General features: G+C 39.9%; 1 protein-coding gene and 1 long non-coding RNA gene across 3 annotated transcripts in view; one reads left to right on the top strand and one right to left on the bottom strand.

Moving 5' to 3' along the window:
- MYO16 (myosin XVI) overlaps positions 1-25106 on the bottom strand; it is a 615551-nt gene that overhangs the window by 92733 nt on the left and 497712 nt on the right. For both annotated transcript variants that reach the window (XM_050766698.1, XM_050766697.1), the window contains one exon: positions 16387-16489. In XM_050766698.1, coding sequence (XP_050622655.1) covers positions 16387-16489 — 103 coding nt within the window. The remainder of the gene's footprint in view (positions 1-16386; positions 16490-25106) is intronic.
- LOC126940657 (uncharacterized) lies at positions 14876-16717 on the top strand. The gene is made up of 3 exons (XR_007720855.1): positions 14876-15734; positions 15919-16077; positions 16465-16717. It is a non-coding gene; the product is annotated as an uncharacterized LOC126940657 (long non-coding RNA).

Genomic DNA, 25106 nt, shown 5'->3' with positions numbered 1-25106 from the left:
GAATTTCCCAGGGCATCTTGAGATGGTAGGTGTGAGGCAGAGAAACTAGCATGTGAAGGGCAAGAACCAGAAGATAAACCATCTGAGGGTACAGTTATGTGGACACGGATGAGGGAAGAGGCTACACCTGTAATTGCTGGCTACATCATGAAGAGGACTATAGGAAAAACATGGAAATTCTCCTGTGAGCAATTTGGATATGCTGGGAAATGTTAAGAGGACCAGATCTAAATTTTATAAAAATATTTTTTTGAAATTTGTCTTGAATCCTGAAAACTGTCTAAGAATAGATTGTTGAGCTGGTCATTGGCAAGGGAGGGAAAAATACTCCAATTAATCATTTAGGTTTGGAAGATTCTGCAACTGCTGCCTCCCTGTTGACCAACTCCTCTGTATCCTTTACAACTGAAATCAAACCTCATCTCCATTACTAGAATTTTTATATCCACCTTTCCATTTCCTTTAGGGCTTTGACACCTTCTATTTGTGTTCCCAGAGCACCCTATAAGTGATTATTTATCCTATTATAGTGCTTTGTATATATTTACCATCATATATATATATATATATATATATTTGCATCTCCTGAAGAATATGGACACATATTCTTGAAATGCACAAGTGGCAGGGATGTGGGCAGGATGAATTCAGATCAGAAAAAAAGAACAGAAGATAAAGAATTGTGAAGCCCTTGCATAAAGTGAGTCACAGAGACGGATGATAGCTTCTCCGGTGAAAATGAGGTAAGATGGAAAATGAAAACTTCAGTCAGACCCTAGAGTCATTCAACAATCCAGAAGTAAGTCACAGAAGATGGCAGGTGATAGAGTAAGTCACGGAGGAAATAAAAGGAAAAAGAAACATGGGGTGAAACTGGCCTACCAGTTTGTATTGTGACACCACATCTCCAACCTCCATTGAGTGAATCTGAAGCCCAGAAGCCCCTTGTAACTTACAAAACCCTTGGTTGTACCTCAGCAGTGCAGATCTGCATAGCCATCACTACATCAAAAACCCACCAGGGGACTGGAGAACAGGTCTACCCTTCCAACTCCTACCATTGCAAGTGTCTGCCTTCCTCTCATTTGTGCTTCAGTTGCCAACCCTGCTCCTTCCCAGCCATTATTCTCATTATCTCAACCCATGGCTAGCTGCAACCATAAGCTGGGGGACCAGGAGCTAGCTGACCCTGTTGCCTCCTCCTCTCAGACAAAGGAAGTGGGGAAAAGGGGAAACTCAGGATACAGTATATTCAGGAAATAGACAGTTTTGGTTTAGATATGGAAGGTAAATTACAGGAAGAGTAGACACAGAGGTTGAAGTGAACTTTTCTTGGAATACACTAGGGATTTCATGAAGCTCTTGATGGTGGGTAGTTGAGAAGTGGATTGACGGTTTCACTGCATGTCAGGTCAGTTTTGGAAGTGGAGAAAAGGACTTCTTTCTGGGAGCCATGGATTGGGATAATGGCTGGGAAGAAGCAGGGTTGGCAATCGAAGCACAAATGAGAGGAAGGCAGACATGTGCAATGGTAGGAGTTGGAAGGTTGGACCTGCTCTCCGAACCCCTGGTGGGTGTTTGATGTAGTGATGCCTGTGCAAATCTGCACTGCTGAGGTACAACCAAGGGCTTTGTAAGTTACAAAGGGCTTCTGGGCTTCAGATTCGCTCGGTGGAGGTTGGAGATCTGAAGTCACAATACAAGCATCCTATCAAGACATGGCTAAAGACTTTGTTGCAATGGCTGGGTATTGTGCTTGCTGCTATTACATTCATTCAGATTATTTTGTAAAAAAATTCTTCCATCAACTACTTGGGCATATTTTATGGGTATCCAACGGACTATTTTATTTCATGTAGTTTTGTATTATATAATTTATTTATGGTTTGGCAACATTTGTAGATACTCATTGGATGTTTTAGCATTTGTTTGACTGTACTTTTTTTTTTTTGAGATGCTATACTTGTAGTAAATGTTTAGTCTTTCTGAAAACAATGAAATTAGCAGTTAAGTAGTATTTTGGAGTTCTTCCCCAGAAACCATTCTGAATGTAGTCTTTATAGTTCTCTACTTTCACTGATGCTACGGATTAATGAAGATACAAATTTAAGAATCCTTCTTTAGCAGGGAAACACAGATAAAATCACATATATTCTGAATTTTCATGGATTCACACTGTTTATTAATGATATTGACCAAAAGAAAATTATTGACCGTTTTTGTTTTTTTCCTATGGAATGAATGTTACTGTATAATCAGTCTTACAGTGTTATACCAAATCCAATAAATTAAGATTCATTAAAATTAGACCAAAGGTTCAGATCACCTACATTTTTCATTTTGGTGGTATTCTCACATCAAAGAATGTTTCTCACTAAGCAGAGAAAAGGAGAGGTTAAAATGTTCTTCAACTGAGCCCTCTCCCTGTGCACTGCTAGATGCAGAGTGTTCCCAGCTGAGATTAAAATGTTAATGTCATTCTGACTCCTGTAAAAGTAAACCATCTGTGAATTACAGTCATCGCTATTTTTATTAGAAAACCATTAGGTTTTTTTTTCTTTTTAAGTGACAGATTTTAAAAGATTAAACAAAATTGTCATTGATGACTTCCAAAGCTCCAATTACTGCTACAATTTTTAGGTGTGTGTGTGTGTTTTTTTTTTTTTTTTTTTTTGAGAGGTGTAGGCTGTGGAGGTACAGACAAATGCTGGAACGGTGCTTGTGCTAGAGTGTAGGTGGCACGGAAGCTGTGTTAGTAGAGACTTCAAGGGAACCTGTAGAGCACTTTTTTTTTTTAAAGACAATTTTTAGGAGTGCTGAGTGTTTCTGGCAGTACTTTTGGAACAGCATTTACAAAGAAAAAATACAGCTATTATCCTTTGATATTTTTCTGCGATGCACATTTCTCTCTGTATTAATGAAATTGAGAAAAACATCTAATGTAGAACTATTCTTACATATTGATAGTTTAGAAAAATAGTGATGCCTCTCATTTCGTTATATCTATGAATTCTTTGGGAGTTGAAGAAGCATATATTATTTGTATTCTATGTGTGACTTAATTTAGTTTACTCATTTACTGCTGCTAAAAAATACAATCAGTAATTGTTTCCCATGCAGGTAAAGTAAAGGAGAAAGCTCAGGTCACATGGTTCTGCTTTGACAGAAGGACATGTCAATTAAAACAACAAAAAACACTTCAGTTACTTATGGAGACATAGAAAATTGGATAACATTTATTTTGAAATAATAGTACAATTTCCTCTAAGGAAATGTGCACTTGTGATGTCCACAACAGATGATACTAGTAGGATTCATCATCTACAAAGGAGGGGCAAAGGAACAGAGTGTCCGTAACCCACACGTTCTAGTTAGATCTTAGAAATCATCTCGATCAACCTCTTCAGTTTTCAAGAGAAAAAGATATGTCTTAGAGAGGACATATGACACTCACACAGTCCATACAGAAAGTTAGTGCCAGAGGTAAGATGAATCGGAGCTCTCCAGGCTCCAGACTAAAAGAAACACATACCCTTGACCCTATAAAGTCTCAAATTGAAACATGTGTATTAATCACTTGGAGATCTTGTCAAAATGTAAATTCTGATCCAGTAGGTTGGGATGGGGCCAGTGATTCATTCTGCATTTCTAACACATTCCTAAATGATGTCGGTGACGTTAGTCTGTGGACCACGTTTTCAGTGGTGAGACCCTGGGTCACTCTCTTTTCTTGAGGCTTGACTTCTCTGACAAGCTCACCTGGTCCCCTGCTCTGTGTCTGTCATCTCTGTTCCAATGTTTGTCTGAAGCTGCTTCGTTGCTGCTTCCCAATGAAAAGTTAGCTATCCTCAGAATTCTCTACTGAATTCTCCTCTTACTTTTCATCATCTTCCTGGTAAGTTCATTATTCCAAAAGCTTTCACTATAGACTGCTCATGAGAGCTCATCTTATCACCGAGTCCAGACCTATGGAGCCCATCTCATTGTGCACACATTTATGTCAATGTTTCGTGGGCACCCTAGCCTCACTCGTATGTTTCCCTCTTGTCCTGTATTTTCTAGCTCAGTGATCAAAAGAACCATCTACCTGGGTATTCCCTGAGCACCTCAAGCCCTAGAGATTTCCACAGGTCATTTCTCACACACTTTCCCATCTCATCCATCCCTACCCACTCTTGCCTTTCTAGGCCAAAGGAGTCATCATCACCTCATCACCCAAGCCAGAACCCCAAGCATCACCTAAGTTTGCTTATAGCTTTTCCCCCAGGCCCCATTTAGTCATAAGTTCTGTTGAGGTTTCTAGAACCCACTTCCTGATTACATTTATGAATAATTTCAGTAGCTCCATAAATTATCATGGGTCTATAAGCATCCATTTTTTAAAACTATATTCAGAGTGATCTTTCTAAACATCAATCTCATTATGTTACTTTCTTGTCTAAAATTAGTTAGTGGCCTGTAATGATTTTCAGGATGATGTTCAAATGCCTTTAAAAGGTTTATTAGAGTTTTCTATTGTATCGCACTTTTAGTCTCCTCCCTCCCTTCCTCCTCCCTCTATTCCTTCCTTCTTTCCTTCCTTCCTCCTTTCCTTCTTCCCTCTCTCCATCCCTGCCTCCCTCACCTTCCCTCTAAAATTTGTGGTAAGTACACTTAGCCTGATACCTACCGTGTTAACAAAATTTTAAGCATATAATGCAGTGTTGTTAAATAGCGGTGCGATGTTGTGTAGTAGGCTTCTAGAACTTATTCAATACATTCAAGCTTACTTATTCTCCAGCTATATCATATTGCTTTCTGATCCAAAGTGCGAATTCATTTTTCTCCTGTTTGGTGTGTACCTTATAATAATAAATCAATTACAATAGTACATCCATGTCACTAATGTACCTTGTATACATCTCTACAGTAGGACTGGAGTCCTGGTTTTCTTCTTATTTATGTACCGTCTGACTATTCAACTTAACTGTGAGATATTTATAAACTCAGATAATGTTGGAAAAGTATAAAGTTCATAATTCACATGTATTAAGGTGAAGGAAATGAAACTAAATGGACGTGTACAATGGAGAAGGCAGAATTTTAAAAAATGATTTTAATAAGCACTTGCTATAACATAACCTCAGATATTTAAAATTTCATTTGTCTACAAAAATTTAATTATTATTATTATTTTTTTTTTTTTTGCGGAGTTTCACCCAGGCTGGAGTGCAATGGCATGATCTCAGATCACTGCAACCTCCACTTTCCAGGTTCAAGCGATTCTCCTGCCTCAGCCTACTGAGTAGCTGGGATTACAGGCATGCGCCACCATGCCTGGCTAGTTTTGTAATTTTAGTGGAAATGGGGTTTCTCTATGTTGGTCAGGCTGGTCTCGAACTCCTGATCCCAGGTGATCCACCCACCTCGGCCTCCCAAAGTGCTAGGATTACAGACATGAGCCACCGTGCCCGGCCATCAAAAAATAAATCTTAACATTTTCAACTTATTTAAACTATTTGATGTATTTTATTAATATACATCTAATAGGATTAAAGAAACAAAGATGCTAAGTTTCATATTTCTAGTGCCATCACCTCTGATATAGGATTATTACAGACTAAAATCTAGAATTTAACTCATCATCTCTTCTTTATCTGCTTTTTAATTCACCTTGCACATTGACTTCAATTTATTAGTCTTCTAGAAACTTCAATGATTTTATGTTGCCTATAAAGCCCTCTATAATATGAGCTAACCCTTTTTTATTTCTCTAAAAGAGATGCTATTTACTATTATTTTAGCTTCCTGTATACTCTCCTGAAGCGCAAAACCAATGCGAACCTTCTTTATATATATATTGTGCAGGGCCCACAGCATTCTTATGAATGGAGTTTTCACTGAATGATATCATTACTGTCTTTATACATTGTACAGGGCCCATAGCATTCTTATGAATGGAGTTTTCACTGAATGACATCATTACTGTCTTTATATATTGTACAGGGCCCATAGCATTCTCATGAATGCAGTTTTCACTGAATGATATCATTACGGTTGTCAGTGTTGGGTTAGATGCTATCCCTTTATTTCTAAGTCTAAAATCATTGGACTATTTTATTAACGTATATTACATTTTAATGAGAAAGGTCTTATTGTGAATGCTAGCTTCTTTTCTGCAGTTAAAATGCTTTATTTTCATACAAAATTAATCTTGAAAAATGTTAACCCCCTTGCTCTAAAAACAGCCCTAGTCTAGTAAATACTTTCAGCTTTTTCAAAGGATATGTACTATCGTAGTTGCATCAAAAGTAGTCACATCTTTCACATATCAGTATTCTGGAAAAATGCCCTAGTATTTTTTAAAGTGCCCAGCAATGTAGATCTGTTCCCAGTTTGTTAAGAATAGCTTTATTGATGGTGATACGAACAACACAATCTTTTCAGTGTTCTGATGTCTGCAGAGTTCTCCCCTCAGATTTGCTTTCCTTCCTGCTGATCTCAGGATGTCATTGTGCTCCTTCACAACCCTGTTCTATTTTTGCTATGCGATACCATTTCTGTGCCTACCAGGTCATCTCTTCCAAGGGAAAGAAATCTCAAAATCCCAACATTTCTACATGTGTGCCATGAACAGGTCTTTACCTATAATTCATTCCTGGATCAATATCATTTCTCATAACACTCAGTTGCATTATATTTATATTTTTCCTGATGATCCTTTTCTCACATTTATTCATCCATCATCCTACCATCTGTCTGCTCTGAACATCCATTCACTCATTAGTTCATTCATTCATTCACCTTCAATCATTCATTCATGTATCCATTCATAAATCAAATGTTGCCAAGCACCTTCTTCATACCAGCAGGGTACAGACGCTGGGACCACAAGGATGAGTGAAATACTGTCTACCTTTTCAACAAGCTCAATAAGGAAACCATTGAACTAAATGCATCCTCTCCAGGCTGAATTCACATTTCCCCCATTTCATTCATTAAATTTCTAAGAATGACCATTACTTTTTCGTGTGTGAATATTTTACTATTAATACCTCCACATTCTACACTTTCATGGTTGCTTTGATAAGCTACTAAATAGAAAAATTCTAATGTTCAGCCTCGCTCTGAATGTCTGAATATACTTTTAAATGTTCTCAAAGGATACATTTATATGAAAATATATGTTCTCTTTGTTATAAATAGACTATTCTTGAAGTTTAACTTCAACACAGAAAAGATAATTACAGCCACACACATCTAATAGAGCACTGTATCTTCTGGTATTTGAAGAAGGTGGTTTGGCTTGAATTACATATAATTATAGTTTAAGAAAAATTAATTATTCTTACCTAGAACAGTATGACCTACACAGCAGGCAGTGATGAATAAAAGCTACTATTTTGAGCTTACTAGTGAATGACTCACTATGTAATTCTATATGTTATTTCATTATGGAAATCATATTGACATGGTCAAGAGTGCTTAAAAAAAAATCACTTTTCCCAAAGAGACATACTATGAAAAAGCAAACCAAAGCCACACCCAAACAAAGGCAATTAGCTTCAAAAGCACAGAGGAAAGTGTATTTGATAAGTTAACGTATTCAGTCAGAGCACACATTTGATGTTTCTTTTCAAAATGGCCTAAATCATGTCAATAATGGTTTGCCCCATGGGACTGTATGTTATAAATGGCCAAACAGCAGCACAAACATGGTCATGGCCTTTGGCACTCCTTAGGGTATGGGAGCCCTTGTCCTACCGTCGTCTGCCAAATTGATGGCATTTATATATTTTGATGTGTGCTTTTCTTCTAAAACCATGATACCATGTTTTTTTTTTTTTTTTTTTTTTTTTTTTTTTTTTTTTTTTTTTTTTAATTTAAAGCATAAATCAGGTCATGTTCCTACCCTCTCTAAAATTTATCAGTAGCCTGCCTTGAACCTAAAATAGAATGCTGCACTTTGACATACAAGGTACCACTGGTTCTGACCCAGTTAGCTCCAAGCACACCTTCTCCTTGTGGTGATCCTGTCTAGTCGGTGCAACCGGTTCTTGAGAAGAAAAACGTGTTAGCAATTATAAGGCTTCTGGCATATAATAGGTGCTCAGTAAATGCCTATCGAATGACTAAATAATCTTGAAGTTGGGGAAATTTGTATTGACATAGAAGAGATGGAGTTGGATCTCTCAGTAGGCACAGGCACAAACACCCTTCTTTCAGTAGTTGTTAGGGGCCTCATATTATCCAGCAGGACTGAGCTTTGAAGGTCAGAAACTGTTGTAATAGCAAAATTATTTTTGCCTCCCCAGAACTAAATTATTTATTAATTCTCTCAATTTTTCTCCTTCGTGGGGCAATAATGAAAACACAAATGTTGAGAAACACGACTTTGTAGCATCCCTGTCTGCCATTTTCACCTGGTTCTCTCTCCAGCCCTCCTGCTCTCCTGTTGGTTCTCCCAGGAGGTCCTTACCTCAGGAGCTCAGCACACTTACCCTGGGACCCTTGGTCCTGCCTCAGCATGTCCCCAGCTCCTTCTCACCCTTCAGATCTGGGCCTACATGTGACCGTCCCAGAAATTCCCTGCATGGCAACTGCCCTGTTAGGTCAGGAACCCTCTAGTTCACTACTGCAGTGTCCCTTTTGCTCTTTTTGCACCTGGATCCTAATCTGTGATTTATTAGTTTAAAGCTGACTCTTTCTCCCCCAGCAGACTGTAAGCCATCGCAATTGCCTTGCCTAATTTGGGGAACTCACAAGGTGATCAATAAATGCTTGTTGAATCAGTCAATCAATAAAATTGAAGCAGAGGAAAACAGATGGATTTCTAAGAGATCAAAGTTGGATTAGGCATAGGACAAGTCAGTTTTAATCAGCAATTAGCGCCAGATAGTACCCTAAGATATTACTCTTCATGCACAATGAAGCTGAGTGAAAAAATGTAAACTTACTCTAAAGGCAGAAACTATCACACATGTCACCCAAACTTACTGCAGATACCTTCATATGCAAAGGGAAGATGTAGTCATCGGTAGGAGGTTCATTCATTCAACAAACACAAGTTGTATACACACTATGTGCCAGACCCTGTAAGAGATGTCAGTGAAACACACACATGTATGCACACACACACACGCACGCATATGCACATGTGCACACACACACGCGCGCAAGCAAAAATACAAAAGAACATGGTTACATGACACCTGTCCTCAGAAAGTTAAGTGTGGAAAGGGAGAAAGACACATTTAGTAAGGATCAAATACATGCAGGATTTTTAAAAACGAAGTGAATGACGATGCACCAAATATTTTCAGTAGTTATCTTTAGGTAGTTCAATTCTGGTAGACTGTATTTTCTTCCTCAGTTTTTTTTCTATTTTTCAAACTTCTTATCAAGGATACATACTACTTTTATAACAAAAATGTTCCATATATGTATATGGCGTGTGTGTATGCATGTGTTTGGCACAAAAGAAGAAAGGAAATACACACAGACACACACACATATAATATAATATCTATGGTGATTGCCAATAGAATGTACATCGTTTCAAGGTGTACTCTTAGGTTCCTAATGCTTATTATTTTCAACATTTATAATTCCAGAGAAGGAGAAAGGATACAAAAGAAAGAATCATTTTATAGGCTATTTTCTAGCTTGTACTTATAGTTGATTTATGGAGTGCTCCCTGAGTAGTAAAACAAAGGTTATAAACCATTAATTTATCGTACTAATAAGAACCTAGGGCCCTAATACAATTGTCTCATCACAGAGAATGTAAAAAAAGTGGGGGTAGTTAAAACTTTAACAGTTCCTTGCTCTTCTATTTTATTTTCTCTACTGTACTATTGCAGATTAATGAAATAATAAAACCTTCACCCACTGATTTTATGTAATGTTATGGTAAAATGTTAATGTTGCAATTCTTAGTAATATATGAGCAAATCCTTCAAAGATCATAACTTAATTTAACTCGTTTTCAAACTATGACTTATTTCAAACTATTTAGGTAACAAAATCTAGACTATTCCATAAATATTACATTAGAAGACGATGATAAAAAAAAGATTGTGAATTTCTTTGTTCATGAGTAAACACAAATAGGAAAAGTATATCTCATTACAATTTGGAGTATGTTTTTTGTGAGTATCCTTTGTTATTTCTTTAAGAGCCTCTCTCTCTGTCTCTTTCACATCCACGCATGCACACACTCAAGAGTAAGTATCGTATCATGCCGGTACTTGGGACGAAGTTGATGTTCTAATTTTGTTTCTTTCTTCCTGTCTGTATAATCTTGAGTAAGCCACCAGAAGGATCTATGTGTCTGACTCCTCATCCTTAAAATCATAGATGATATGTCATCTCTAAGGTGAAGAGCTCAACTTCTCCTTCCACAATTTCCAGTAACAGATATCACAAGTTCCTGCCTCAAAGGAGACACACAGGCCACTCTTCTTTGCCTGCTCACAAAACTTCTTTCACCCCAAAGTTCTCGACATCTGCTTGCACAGTGAAAAGTACCACCGGGAAAGACTTTCTGCACAGAGCCACATCCGTGCAGTCCCCCCTCGACTCTCCGGGTGCTGTGTGTTCCGAAGCAGCACCCCTGGTATCACATGGACCGACTCTGACAGATTTGTTTCTTCATTCGTCATCCCTCCAGATGGCTTTAAAATGAATATAGCATTCAAATAACTACACAGAAGAAATCATCCTATAACCAGTTGATGCATATAAAATGTGTGAAAATCAGATTATACCACTTATTTTTCCACTTAGAATTAGCTTCAAAGGTTTTCATTTTACATAAATGACATAACACGAAAAACAAGCATGTTCCACATGGGCCTAACTGCTGTCCAGTCACTTTTCTGTGGCTTGGAGAAATTCAGGCTAATAGTCTGATTAACCGCACACAGTTCCAGAGGGTCCTTTCCAAGTTACCTTAAGATAGCCCTGAATTTAAAATGCATATATTTAGATAAGTAAAATGCCTGAATAATAACAATAATAAAACAAATAGCAGATGGTTAATAACTACTGGCTTAATTTAACTTGTTTTCAAACTATGAGTTAATTCAAACTATTTGGATATTTTTCCATAGTGAAGTAATCCATGAACTCTTTGTTTCATAAAGAAAACTCTATCTGCTGAGACAGAAAACAGCACTAGAAGTTAGTCATGCAGGTCCTATTCAAATCATTTCAAAACACTTCCATTCCTTTTTGCAAACAAGTTACATAAATCCCACTTTGCAAATAAGGACGTGGCTCTGACTAGTCCACCATGTTTTTAAAATATATCATTTCACTGTAAACATAAGAAGCCACCAACGTGAAAGATTGCCTTCTAGCCACCACTACATCTTGATTTTCCTTTCTTCAAAATCAAACCACATTATGTAAAAGTAGCAATTTTGAGTATGTTAAGGAAACAGCAACATGCATGAGTTTGCCAAAACTTGTGGTGACCAGTTCAAATTATATGAAAGAAGGCACAAGATTCCTTTGAGAAGTACAGGCTAGTGGTATAAACACATAACAGAAATTATATATTGGAAAACAAAAATGCTTTGGTGCAAAATGCCGTGTGACTTACAGCTTTTTCACAAATGTTTAAAATAGTTAATTTGACCCTATGCAGTATTCTATGCTGAAATTATATTTACGTAGTAGTTTCAAATTTTAAAAATTATCTGTAACTATAGAAGTAATGCATTAATACATGTATCTTATAAACACAGATATAAAGCTAAAAATCCATTTGATTCTTACTTCATTTCAAAACAATACATTTTAAAAGGTTTTTTTTTTTTTTTTTTTTTTTTTTTTTTTTTGAGACGGAGTTTCACTCTTGTTGCCCAGGCTGGAGTGCAATGGCACAATCTCCGCTCACTACAACCTCCACCTCCCAGGTTCAAGCAATTCTTCTGCCTCAGCCTCCCAAGTAGCTGGAAATACAGGTATCACCATGCCTGGCTAATTTTTTTGTATTTTTAGTAGAGACAGGGTTTCACCATGTTGGCCAGGCTGGTCTTGAACTCCTGACCCCAGGCAATCCACTCACCTCAGCCTCCCAAAGTGCTGGGATTACAAGCATCAGCCACTGCGCCCAGCCTATAAAAGTTCTTACATGTCTTTGAATCCACATCAAGTATACTGTATTGTTTGGTAGTTTCTTATTTACAGAAACTCATTTCTTGGACCAGCTTCCAGGCACAGAGTGTCTGTCCTGTGTCTTTCTCTGGCTTCTATGCCGGGGATGCAGCAGTAAGCTGCGGACACAAAGCCCTTGGGATGGAGCTCCCATGCTATGGAGGAAAGGTGGTGAACAGCATGTTAAGGATTGCAATCTGAAGCGTAACAGAAGGTCCTAGGCACCATGGAGAAGAACGAAGCAGAGAAGAGGATGAGAAGATGCAGTAGGAAGGTCGAGGATAATGAGAATTTAAAATCTAGTAGCCAGGGAATGCCTCGCTGAGAATTGGCATGTGAGCAAAACTCGGTATACTGGAAATGGTGCAGATCTGCGGAAATAGCCTAATAAACTGTTTTCAAACTGCCTTTGCTCTAGGTGCGAAGGTGCAGCACTGCTCCTTTGACCTGCATTTCTACCAGCACCGCCCATGAGTTGCCCCCACCCCTGTCATTTCCTCTGGATGGCCTGAGTCACATCTAGGTCTTAACTCTCAGAATTATAATCAATATCAAATGCTTCCTGAGACTCTTCACTTGATTACAGTTCTTATCCTTCTCTATCTTCTTCTTTCCTTACTCCTCCTTTTCTCCTTTTCCTTCTCCTCTTGTTTCCAAGATGTAGTTGGGAATGAGGGTGCAAATGCATTGTGCTATTTCAGGGTCAGTTTGGCTGACAGTTTGGGTAGAAAAGGATTCTGATCAGAGTCACCCTGTAATGGGAAGTAGTCCGCTTGTTTTTCCTTCATTTGCTGGGCGAATTTTAAACATAAAAAAGGCACTATGTACAAGGCGAAGGCTGCTCAGACGAATAAAGGGTATGAGTGTCTTTGATCAGAGCTCGCACTGTGACGCATAACCTATCCCTTTCAAGTCCTGTAATATGAGCAAAATGACTTCAGATAGTTATATTAAAAGATATAGATCGAGTTAAATGCAGTGGAAAGAACATGACATAGTAAAAGCTAGACGTGGTCTCAGCAAAGTGGTGCTCCCACTGAAACTGAATATTAACTGCACCTAATATTTTGATCAGTACACTGATCTCTAACTAAGACAAGGGCTCTCTGTGAGGTTCAATTTCCTCAAATCTAAAATAAGGTCACTCCTGTACACACTGTCTACTTTCCTTTTCTGCACAGATTTTTTTATTAGGCTCTAATAAAATAAAATAAAAACTACGAATAGTTGTAATATACTCTGTAGATGACAGGAATTATTACCTATTAAATATTAAAAATTCCAGTACAGACTACAAAGCTGCGACTACTTAAAGCATGAAAAGCAGACACAGGTGTATAGATCGGCGTACAAAATAGTACTGAATATATGACATCTTTATCCTCATCTGAAACAGAAGGAAATCAAATGTGCACCAAGGCTTACTGAATTGCTACAATGTTGGAGAGTATAAGAATTCCAGAGTTACAATCTCATATTGATGATTCAAGGCTTTCCTTCTACAGGGTCTGATTAAAGTTAAAAAGAGAAGACAGAACCTGCCAGATCTCCAAGACCCATTAGAATGACAATGAAATTACTACGTTCAGTTAAAAGAAATGAATTTCTAGCTAACACTGTATACAAGTTAACGCAGCAAAATGTAATTCTAATCTCTTCGGTCCTCCAGCACTGCTTTTAAAAATATGGAAAAGAATAACCATTCATTTCATGCTAACCACTCAGGACTAAAGGATGAACTGACTGGTTAATGAAAACACACATTGTAACTCTCAGCAATTTGGAAACAATGCTACAGATACACTAACCATCAGATGCAACCTTGTTGTCCCTGCAGCCTAACAGCTTCTGATTTAATTGCTGTGTCAATTAAAAACAGAATAGACTAGGAGGAATTCTTCCTGTAACTAGCAATGCATTTCAAACAAATGCTTTGCTTTTGCAACTGAGGAGTCTAACTTTCCAGGTTAGGAATGAGTGTTTTTTGTTTTGTTTTATTTACTTTTTTTTAACAAAAGCTTTTTTTCCTTTGTCAGACCAATATAAAAGTGAAGTATGAATAAGCTTCATTTCTGTGAAGTTGATTATTTGTCTGGTAGTATAAAGTACATCATAGGTTACATCTTGAAGAAGCTGAAGAAACACTGTTTTTTCTGACTAGACAACAGGGAACTCATAAGTAAATATGCTCAGTGAATAAGCACATTTATTTCTCTTTCCTTTTAATTTTTTTTGTCTTGTATTTTCAGCTTCTTTTCAGGCAGGCGAAAAGTGTGGAGAAAATAGTGCCATGAAATGGGATCCCTTTCCCATTTAAAAAAATGTTAATACTCTCATTGAAAGTCCTAATGCATGTTTCAATTTAATGCTATCCTCGGCTGCAATTTCAAGTATCCTAGCAAAAGCAGTGATACAGAAGAAATGATGGCTGGCAGGGTGTACCGATTTGTCTTCCAGTCTCCTCTCATATTTGGCCGGTACTTTACAGTGGTCTATCAGAGGGATCACTGCTCAGGTATTGTGGTTACTTCCAATCACTCTCTTAGTGAAAGAATTATTCCAGATTCCCTTGCTTCCTTCTACAAATAAAAATTCTCCCTCTCCCTTTCCCTCACACACACACATCTATCTCACAGATACACACACACACACACACACACACATATATATGTATATCATTATCTGTAAGTATTCAAAGAATACAATAAGAATACCTTAGTGGTACATCATCGGTGGACTACTACTATATAATTACTTATTCAAAATCTCAGCAGTGATTCCGTTGAACTGACTTCAGTTACCTATAGACCGAATAAACGCTGATATATGTGAATCCCACCCCTATGTCACTGACTCTGGAGGGGTTGGCGGACATCACTTCTGGTTAGTAATTCCTCCTTCTTCCTCCTTCCCTTTTTACCCAATCTTTTGGCACTGATGTGCATCACTGACAACTTCAGACTGAGTAAGCTTCCTCCTTCAGATTGTTATTTAAAGTTCAAATTTCATTATTAGTTTAAAAAAAAAAAAAGAAAAGAAAAGGAAAAAAGATAACAAAGAAAAAGATTGGGTGGCACAGACAATTAAATCATTACTCATCAATGCCAAAATTCTAGGGTCTTTGTTCTTTGTCATAGACAGATGAGTGTGCGAGTGTCAATCCAGTCTTCCCTCCCTGTTTTACTGAGACTGGGCCACTTTTGGGCCTATTCAGCAATTCTGAATCATGAGCTCATGTCATTTCTAAAGCCAAGTCCTCATCCTTTGACTCATCAATTATCATGTATTTTTACTCATAGATATTCTCCCTATCACTTTTTAAAGATGCAAATTATGTCTACTTTCCAGTCATCGTCATGTTTTTACCAAAGATTTTAGCTACCGTTGTTTCTGCCACCTACGCACTTTTGGTGGTTTTACAGCAAGAAACTTCCAAATAATTCCTGGTGTCATGGACTGCGTGGTTTCCCATTGCTGCTCTAATCTGCTCTTCTCACTTCAAACCTCTTCTTCCTAAAATGAGTCAAGGATGGACTCTGATGTTGTTGAACGTATTTAACAAGATCTGGAACCATCTTCTCCTGTTTCTGGTGAACATTTGCCTGTAATTTTGTCTCAGGTTATTTTCTTTTTCTGCAAGTCTAGCTATAGCTTTCACTGGCCCCTAGGTTCTGCCATCAAATCGATCACAGACTATAATAAAGTGTTTCCAATTATGAAGCTTTTGCCAACAAATGAGGTTCAAAGGATAGTGACATTTTCACTGTAAGGCAGGTGAGAAGCAGGGCAATGAGAAACAGAAGAAAGCGGAGCTGAGTGAGACTTGAACGAGCTACGGAAGTCCAGGTCAAACATGCACTTGTGAGAGACCAACTCTGCACACAGAAATCAACCTTAGTTCTTCAATTTTGGCTCCTCTGACTCCTGCTATGGGTAAATACGACAAAATGCTTTAGTGACAAGGTATGAATCTGGCACATGGGCAAACAGAATGGGGCTCATGAGCTTCTGTCATGGTTGTAAAGGGAGCCTCTTAGATTTCCTCATGTTGGCTGCAAGATGTTAAAATCAGCAAGTCATAAAGAATGACAAATTTCCAGCGAATACACTGAATGTCATGCCTTGCCAAACACATCAAAGGAATTTGTTTTTGCCAGGAAGTCTCTGGTGGCTCCCTGCAATGACTCAGCTCATTTATTTAAAATCCTAAAGTGGTATTTTCATAGCTTGTAGGTCACCGACCTGCCAGCCTTGTAATTTACACTGCTGGAGAACAAGCCGACATCGCTCTGCAGCCAAATGTTCCTTCTTCTCATGCAGGAACGTATCAGCCAGCGGCTTATACCTGTGAAAAGCAGCAGAGACAGAAAGCAGTGACTGCATTTGCCAAGCACATAATCACATTCAACAGGGCTGTCTTTGTTACATCGTTTCCCAAGTTTCCCCGTCTTTCTTTATCCCAGGAATACCCAAATACCTGTTCACTGTGCATTTACTAGGGAACTGGAAATAATCCTTATCTTTTACAAGCGAAATCATTTTTACTATGCATCAAATATATTTTTCAGTCCTCTAATATATGTTTAGCACTGTCATGGAGCAATTCAAACCATTTAACCAAAGGAAATTTGAAGGGAATGAAAATATGAAAATTAATCCAGTAGCCATTTTTAAACATTCGGCATGCTCCTTAAAAATACATCCTTTAAGAAATTTAAGCATTCTTTATGGCCACTTAAGAGTGAATTCAGATGTAACTAGAGTCTATAATAATGGAATACCAAAATGTTCATTCAGAATACTTATTTGAGAGATAGAATCACTTCTTCCCCATATATTAGATATTGAATATTGAAAATATTCTGGGACATTTTTATTTTGCAAAGCATCAGTGGCCAGTTGACTTCCATTCCTTAGCTGAAATTCATGGCAATATAATAGTTTCCTATAGGTTTTTCAAAAATGACTTTTAAAATTATATCGCCCACTTTAAAAAATCCATGTAAAATTCCCTTTGCACTTACAGTGGTTAACCTGAGATACAGGCAAGGCTACAATGGAGGAGGAGGAAGAGGAGAAAACCAAAAAGGAAATGAGCAAAGATACATGCAGTTGCATCCTGTTGCCTTCTGTGTTTATGATTCTCATGTTGGGCTGTTCTGCAAGCTGAAGGAAATGCAATGCCAAAGCTGAAGTCATCAGTTTTCTGTTATTTTCTGTGTAATACCTTAGTGCTTCATCTAAAGTTCACTGCAGTAAATTTGGGATTTGCTAAAATGAGTTTATTCCGTTTCCTTAGTGCAATAAAGGGAGGGAGTGTTTTGCCTACACATCTTTATTTACTTGCTTTCCTTGGAGAAAGCAGTGGGAGTATGGGACATATCCCATGGACAGCCACACAGGAATCACACACGTCTTATTTCGGCAGGTACTGTGGGTAAACGAGGGCTCACATGTGCGGCAGTACAGTCTGGAGTGTAACACAGGCTGGGAAACACACCTGCCATGGACAGAACGTATATCAAAATCCCTGCATTCAAATCCTAACCCCCAATATGCTGGTACTAAGAGGTGGGGCCTTTGACAGGTGATTGAGTCATGAGGATGGAGCTTTCATGAATGGGATTAGTGCACTTAGAGAAGGCTGAAGAAAACAGGCTTGTTCCTTCCTATAAAGTCAGTGTAAATGCAATTGTGGTTTTCACATTGTTGAAATTTGCCATTTGATATTGGAATACATTCTTAAATAAATGTGGTTATGTTATACATCATGTTAGTGTGCATTTCTTGCTTTATGTTTTTTGCTAATGACTTATTACTTGCTGTTTATTTTATATTTATTTTAGACTATGAGAATAATGTTAGATAAAAAGCAAATTTCCGGGTGTGGTGGCAGGAGCCTGTAGTCCCAGCTACTCGGGAGGCAGAGGCAGGAGAATGGCGTGAACCCGGGAGGCAGAGCTTGCAGTGAGCCGAGATGGCACCACTGCACTCCAGCCTGGGCAACAGAGCAGACTCCGTCTCAAAAACAAAAAGTGAATTCGAGCGATTTTCTTATTTAGGTTCAAAATGGGTCGTAAAAGAGTGGAAACAACTCACAACATCAACAACGCATTTGGCCCAGGAGCTGCTAACGAACATACAGTGCAGTGTGGTTCAAGAAGTTTTGCTAAAGAGATGAGAGCCTTGAAGATGAGGAGTGTAGTGGCTGGCCATTGGAAGCTGACAATGACCAACTGAGAGCAATCCTCGAAGCTGATCGTCTTACAACTACATGAGAAGTTGCCAAAGAACTCAAGGTCGAACATTCTAAGGTTGTTTGGCATTTGAAGCAAATTGGAAAGGTGAAAAAGCTCAATAAGTGGGTGACTCATGAGCTAACTGAGAATAAAAAAAAAAATGTTGTTTCAAAGTACTCTTATTCTATGTAACAACCATGAACCGTTTCTTGATCAGATTATGATGCACGACGAAAGTGGATTTTATATGACAACCAGCGATGACCAGCTCAGTGGCTGGACCAAGAAGAAGCTCCAAAGCACTTCCTAAAGCCAAACTTGCACCGGAAAAGAGGTTATGTCACTGTCTGGTGGTCTGCTGCTGGTCTGATCCACTAGAGCTTTCTGAATCCCAGCGAAACCATTCCATCTGAGAAGTGTGCTCAGCAAATAGATGAGATGCACCGAAAACTGCGACGCCTGCAGCTGGCATTGGTCAACAGGAAGGGCCCAATTCTTCTCCATCACAGCGCCTGGCTGCACGTCACACAACCAAAAGTGGAAAGACGGGCTACTAAGTTTTGCCTCATCCACCATATTCACCTGACCTCTCGCCAACCATCTACCACTTCTTCAAGCATCTCAACAACTTTTCGCAGGGAAAATGCTTCCGCAAGTGGCGGGATGCAGAAAATGCTATCCAAGAGTTTGTCGATTCTCAAAGCACAGAATTTTAAGCTACAGGGATAAACAAAACTTACTTCGCATTGGCAAAAATGTGTTGATTGTAATGGTCCCTATTTTGATTAATAAAGATGTGTTTGAGTCTAGTTATAATGACTTAATGTTCACGGCCCGAAACTGCAATTACTTTTGCACTAACCTAACACCATGTGAGAACACCGTCCATAGAGAGAACAAGAAGGCTCTCTCTGCAAACCAGGAAGCGAGCTTCCACTGAATACTGAATTTGCCGACAACTTGATCTTGGATTTCCCACCCTCCAGGACTATGAGCACTTTCTGTTGCTCAGGAGCCACCATAGTCTATGATAATTTGGGACAGCAGCTTGAACTGACCAAGACAGTACCCAGTTACCTTCTCAGCTGGAGACATTTCTTATCTCCTTTCTTAAATCTTCAGCATTCTCACTGAAAAGTCAGTGTATGACATTTCCGGGACTGAGAATCCTCATAATCTTGCTAGCCATAAACCAGAATGAATTTATCAGTATCAGCAACCACCCTTCCTTCTCATAGATGGATTTTTGCTCACGTATCAAACTTGGTGCATAGGAAAGCATAAAAACAAAAAATGGCAAGTAACAGAGATTGAGACTGAAGTAACTGAGATTGAAATTGCAGTGCCAGAGGCAAGGATATGAAAAAGGTGGCTCATTATTTTGCTCACACTAAATGGACTACAGTGATTTGTTGATGGATGAAGTACTCATGAATTGTTTTGCTTTTGATAGGTGACAAGAATGTGATTTCTTACATGCCATGTACTAAAGTTGGTAGCTGTGTGTTTTATTTTACTTTATTAATTTTTATTGGGGTTTCTGCAGAAGAAGAAAGGGAATTTCCCCTGTACAACAGGGCAGGGCAAATGGGTATGATGTGGGATATGTAGAGGGTTGGGAAACAGGAGTAAGCTGTACAAAGGGCAGTGAATGTGGACCACCCAGAAGGCTATGGGCATCCCCTAATGATTCTCTCACATGCTATCAGTACTTTTTTTTTTTTTTTTTTTTTTTTGCAGAGTTTCATTCTTGTCATGCAGGCTGGAGTGCAAGGGTGCTATCTCTGCTCACTGCAACCTTCACCTCCTGGGTTCAAGCGATTGTCCTGCCTCAGCCTCCCAAGTAGCTGAGATTAAAGCACCCGCCACCACGCCCGACTAATTTTTGTATTTTTAGTAGAGACAGGGTTTCACCATGTTGGCCAGGCTGGTCTCGAACTGCTGACCTCAGGTGATCCACCCGCCTTGGCCTCTCAAAGTGCTGGTATTACAGGCGTGAGCCACCGTGCCCAGCTGACATTAGTACCTCTTATGAGCAAACATGGGTTAGGTTTGATAATGTCTGAGTGGTTAAAAGGCGACAAGTGATATAATTGTACAGTGTGTTCAAATAGGAAAGAAACTGAATTGGGAATCTGAAAACTGAGATTTAGGTTCCCACTTTGTAACCAGTTTGCTATAATGCCCTTGGCAAGTCACCTAACAAGCAACGCTCTGCCCTCCCTCAGAACTGTCTGTTTGCATTTCTCCAGACGAGACATAAATTCTATTCTGTGTTACAAACTCTGACCTCTCCTCAAAGTTTGTGAGTTCACCCAGAGTAAGGGGATATCTTTGTACATTTTATGGTGTCTCCTAGCTTTCCTTTGAATGTAGCAAGTTTAAATAAATGATAGTCAAGACATGGGGCTGTGGAGCAGGAGATGGTAAGTCGCATTTCTTGAACCCTGAATGAATGCAAAGGGCTTTTCATATCACCTCACATCCTCCTCACAGATGCAGGCCTGGATGACAATCATCTTTAGATAGTGAGACAGATAATGGTTGTAGGCATTCATTCACTTACCCAAGTTCACAGGGATGCTGTTATGGGTTGAACTGTGTCCCCCCGTGCAAGATAAGTGAACGTGATGTTTAGGGTCTTTGTAGAGTATTCAAGTTAAGATGAGATCATTAGGGTGGGGCCTAATCCAATATGACTCATATCCTGAAAAGAAGAGGGAAACGCCACGGGAGATGCACAGCAGAGGGCCACATGATGCATGCAGAGGTGTCAGTGACACAGCTGCAATCAGGGAACACTGAGGATCTATGGCCGCCACCAGAGACCAGGAAGAGGCCAGGGCAGATGCCACCCAGACTTTCAGAGGAAGCCCTGCTGACAACTCAGTGTTGAACTTCTCACTTCCAGAGCTGGATGAGGAAAGGTCTATTGCTTTAAGCCATGGAGTTTGTGGTGCCTGCTTACGGCAGCACTAGGAAGCTGATACAGATGAGGAAAGTGGCTGAGCTGAAATTGAACCCAGGACAATCTAACTCCAGGGCCAAGCTCTTCACCACCATTGCTACAGTTTTGATGACAACTAACAAGTCCTAACCCTGGATGGTTCTAGAGTGAAAAAGGATAAGATTTACCCTTAAAAATTGAAGAAGTAAAATTCAATAGTAACCACCACGATATTGGACATGTAGGAATAAGAAGTCTTGGTTTGTGGATGGGCACAGTGGCTCACGCCTGTAATCCCAGCACTTTGGGAGGCCGAGGCGGGTGGATCACAAGGTCAGGAGATCGAGACCATCCTGGCTAACACAGTGAAACCCTGTCTCCACTAAAAATACAAAAAATTAGCTGGGCGTGGTGGCGGGCGCCTGCAGTCCCAGCTACTCGGGAGGCTGAGGCAGGAGAATGGCGTGAACCTGGGAGGCGGAGCTTGCAGTGAGCCGAGATCGTGCCACTGCTCTCCAGCCTGGGCGACAGAGCGAGAGTCTGTCTCAAAAAAAAAAAAAAAAAGAAGTCTTCATTTGCTGGCCTTCAGTGCCTGGAGGCTCTTTAACAGTGAACTCATTCATGCCCTCAGGAAAGCCATGTGTTTCTAACATTTAGCCAGAGTAATACACTGAAATGAAATCACTCTTTTTTTTATTCTCTCTCATAATTCTCTCATTCTGGAACTTTGTTAATTATAACCAAGAATTTAATTGATATAATTCAAGCATCTGAATATAGTATTAACAAGTCAGAATGAAAAATAATGCACCTGATGCTTTTTTTCTCATTTTATATTGTTCTTTTGACACTTAAAATGGTATAATTCTGACGTGTCAACTAAAGAAAAAGATCACCTGAGACAGGATGAGATACTCATGTAAAACATCTTGTCTTTTGGAATGTGAGTGTTTTCTATAGGTGGTGTCACCGGATAGAAAGACAGGGTCACATTCCATTCCTGAGTTAAAACACATTCCCCCAGTAACTTTGTTCTGAGGCCATACGGTTCACGAGCCTGGAGCAGGACTTTAGTCCTGAGCACAGGAGCAGCTGGAGAGGTACTTATCTACTCTCACTCCCCACACTGTCCCAGCATCTGTCATCCAAGACAGACAGGTCACCTCAATCCACTGAAGACACCTATATTTAGGCTTCACTTCCTCTGTGTCTGAGGCAAACCAATGGACTGTAAAAAGTAAACATGAACCTTTCCAGCCAGCCTGCTCTTCCTGCCTTATCCTGGTTTGGGATGAGGGGAACAACTGTTACCTAGTTTCATATCTGGAATCGGAGTTTGTGGTTCAGTTGCTCAGGATCAATCAATCAATTCACCAGCACTGACTGAGCACCAAGTCTGTGCTGGGGATGCTCCCAGGTGCTGGGATCTAGCAGGGAATAAGCAGCCAAAGCCCTTTATGGTAGTAGGGGTAGAATTAAAAAGTAACCTTGGAACCAACCCAAATGCCCATCAATGACAGACCGGATAAAGAAAATGTGGCACATATACACCATGGAATACTATGCAGCCATAACAAAAGGATGAGTTCATGCCCTTTGCAGGGACATGGATGAAGCTGGAAACCATCATTCTCAGCAAACTAACACAGGGACAGAAAACCAAACATCGCATGTTCTCACTCATAAGTAGGAGCTGAACAATGAGAACACACTGGGGCCTGTCAGGGGGTGGGGGGCTAGGAGAGGGATAGCATTAGGAGAAATACCTAATGTAGATGACGGGATGCTGGTGCAGCAAACCACCATGGCACGTGTATACCTACGTAACAAACCTGCACGTTCTGCACATGTATCCCAGAACTTAAAGTATAATAATAATAAAGAAAAGTAAATAAGGGCCGGGCACGGTGACTCATGCCTGTTGTCCCAGCACCTTGGGAGGCTAAGGCAGGAGGATGGCTTGAGGCCAAGAGTATGAGACCAATCTGAGGAACACAGCAAGACCCCATCTCTACAAAAAATTTTAAAAATTAAGCAGACATGGTGGTGCAAACCTTTAGTGCCAGCTACTCAGGAGGCTGAGGCAGGACGGACTGAGCCCAGGAAGTTGAGGTTGCAGTGAGCTATGATCACACCATTGCACTCCAGCCTGGATGACAGAGACCCCAACTCTTAAACAAATAAAGTAAATAAGGAAGTGTGTCAAATCCAATGAGAGATGTGGAGAAAGATAAAGCAGGAAGGCTTTCCCTGTGAGCAGATGCCTGACAATGAGGGAGGCAGCTGTGGCTTCTCTAGGGTACTGCAGTCCTGGCGGAGTGGGGATGGTGCATGGCCGCTCTCGGAATATCAAGGAGTCGAGTGTGGCTGAAGAAGAGGAAGGGAGAGGAGAGCTGTAGGAGATGAGTTTAGAAAGGTCAGTGTAATGGGACCCCGTCTCTACTAAAAATACAAAAACTTAGCCGGGCGAGGTGGCGGGCGCCTGTAGTCCCAGCTACTTGGGAGGCTGAGGCAGGAGAATGGCGTAAACCCGGGAGGCGGAGCTTGCAGTGAGCTGAGATCCGGCCACTGCACTCCAGCCTGGGTGACAGAGCGAGACTCCGTCTCAAAAAAAAAAAAAAAAAAAAAAAAAAAAGAAAGGTCAGTGTAATGGGGTAAGGATCAGAATCCTGCAGGTGACCATCAGGACCTCGGCTCAGACTCCGATTCCTGGGTGTGAGGTTTCAGCACACTCTGTTCCTCGACTTTGAAGAAAAGCATCCTTGATACTGTGAGGCTGAGTGGGCCTGGAGAGGGGCAGGAAAGAGCCAGGGCCGCCATCTGGAGGCCCTTCCTATAGTCCAGGTGAGAGGCATTGGTCCAAGGCAATGGCGACAGAAGTGGTAAAAACGTGCTGGGCTCTCTGTGTATTTGGGTAGCCCCAGCAGGATTTTCTGGTGAATGGATCAACGTGGCTATGACAGGAAGAGAGGATGATATCAAGGTTTTTGACCTAATAAACTGGAGGCTGTGGCTGACGTTTCCCGCAGTGTAGTAGACAGGGAAGAGCATTTATTCTCCAGACTAATGTTATTTAACAGGAGGGGAATACTGCGACTGAGGAGAAGCGAAAAGGAGAAATTTGGGTGGAGCTCCGTAAGGAGACATTGACCAAACATCAGCCAGTCCCCCACACTAGATTTATTACCTTCCTGGTTGCCAATGACTCATCTGTGGCTGGATTCTTTACTGCCATACACCTCTGTCTGACTGGACAGGGCAGTACTGAGCATTCGGGAAACGGATGCAGCTTCCGTGATGGTGCAGAATGCTCATGACCTCATGGGGTTCCAACCTCAAGCTGTGTTATGTTAGATGCTCCATTTGCCCCACTTTTCTTGTGATGGGTTTCTGACCACTTTCAACTTCCACTTCTTCTTGTCAGTCTGCATCCTAAGTTGCCAGTGTATACTAAGTGTGGGGTTTCAAAAAAGTTCTATCATAGTTAAATGAAAATTTATCTAACATGAGCCTTATTCGTCAAGTACATTCTCAACATCAAGGATTCAAGCATAAAAACATGCTTCCATACATTCACGTATTGTGACTATAACACTAAAAAAAAAAAAAAAAATCATAGTATCTTACAAAATTCTAAGTGAAAGAGCCATATCATAGATCGCCTTCATTTTGGAGTCTACATTTTTACAAGGACAGGCTGAAATTGAAAAGGCAGAGAAAATCTAACTAGTAAAAGGTGTAAAGAACTCAAGGAAAGTGATGAAATAGTGTTTCTC

This window comes from Macaca thibetana, chromosome 17, assembly GCF_024542745.1.
Source record: "Macaca thibetana thibetana isolate TM-01 chromosome 17, ASM2454274v1, whole genome shotgun sequence".
NCBI lineage: Eukaryota > Metazoa > Chordata > Mammalia > Primates > Cercopithecidae > Macaca > Macaca thibetana.
This window is presented reverse-complemented; position numbering and strand designations above follow the sequence as displayed.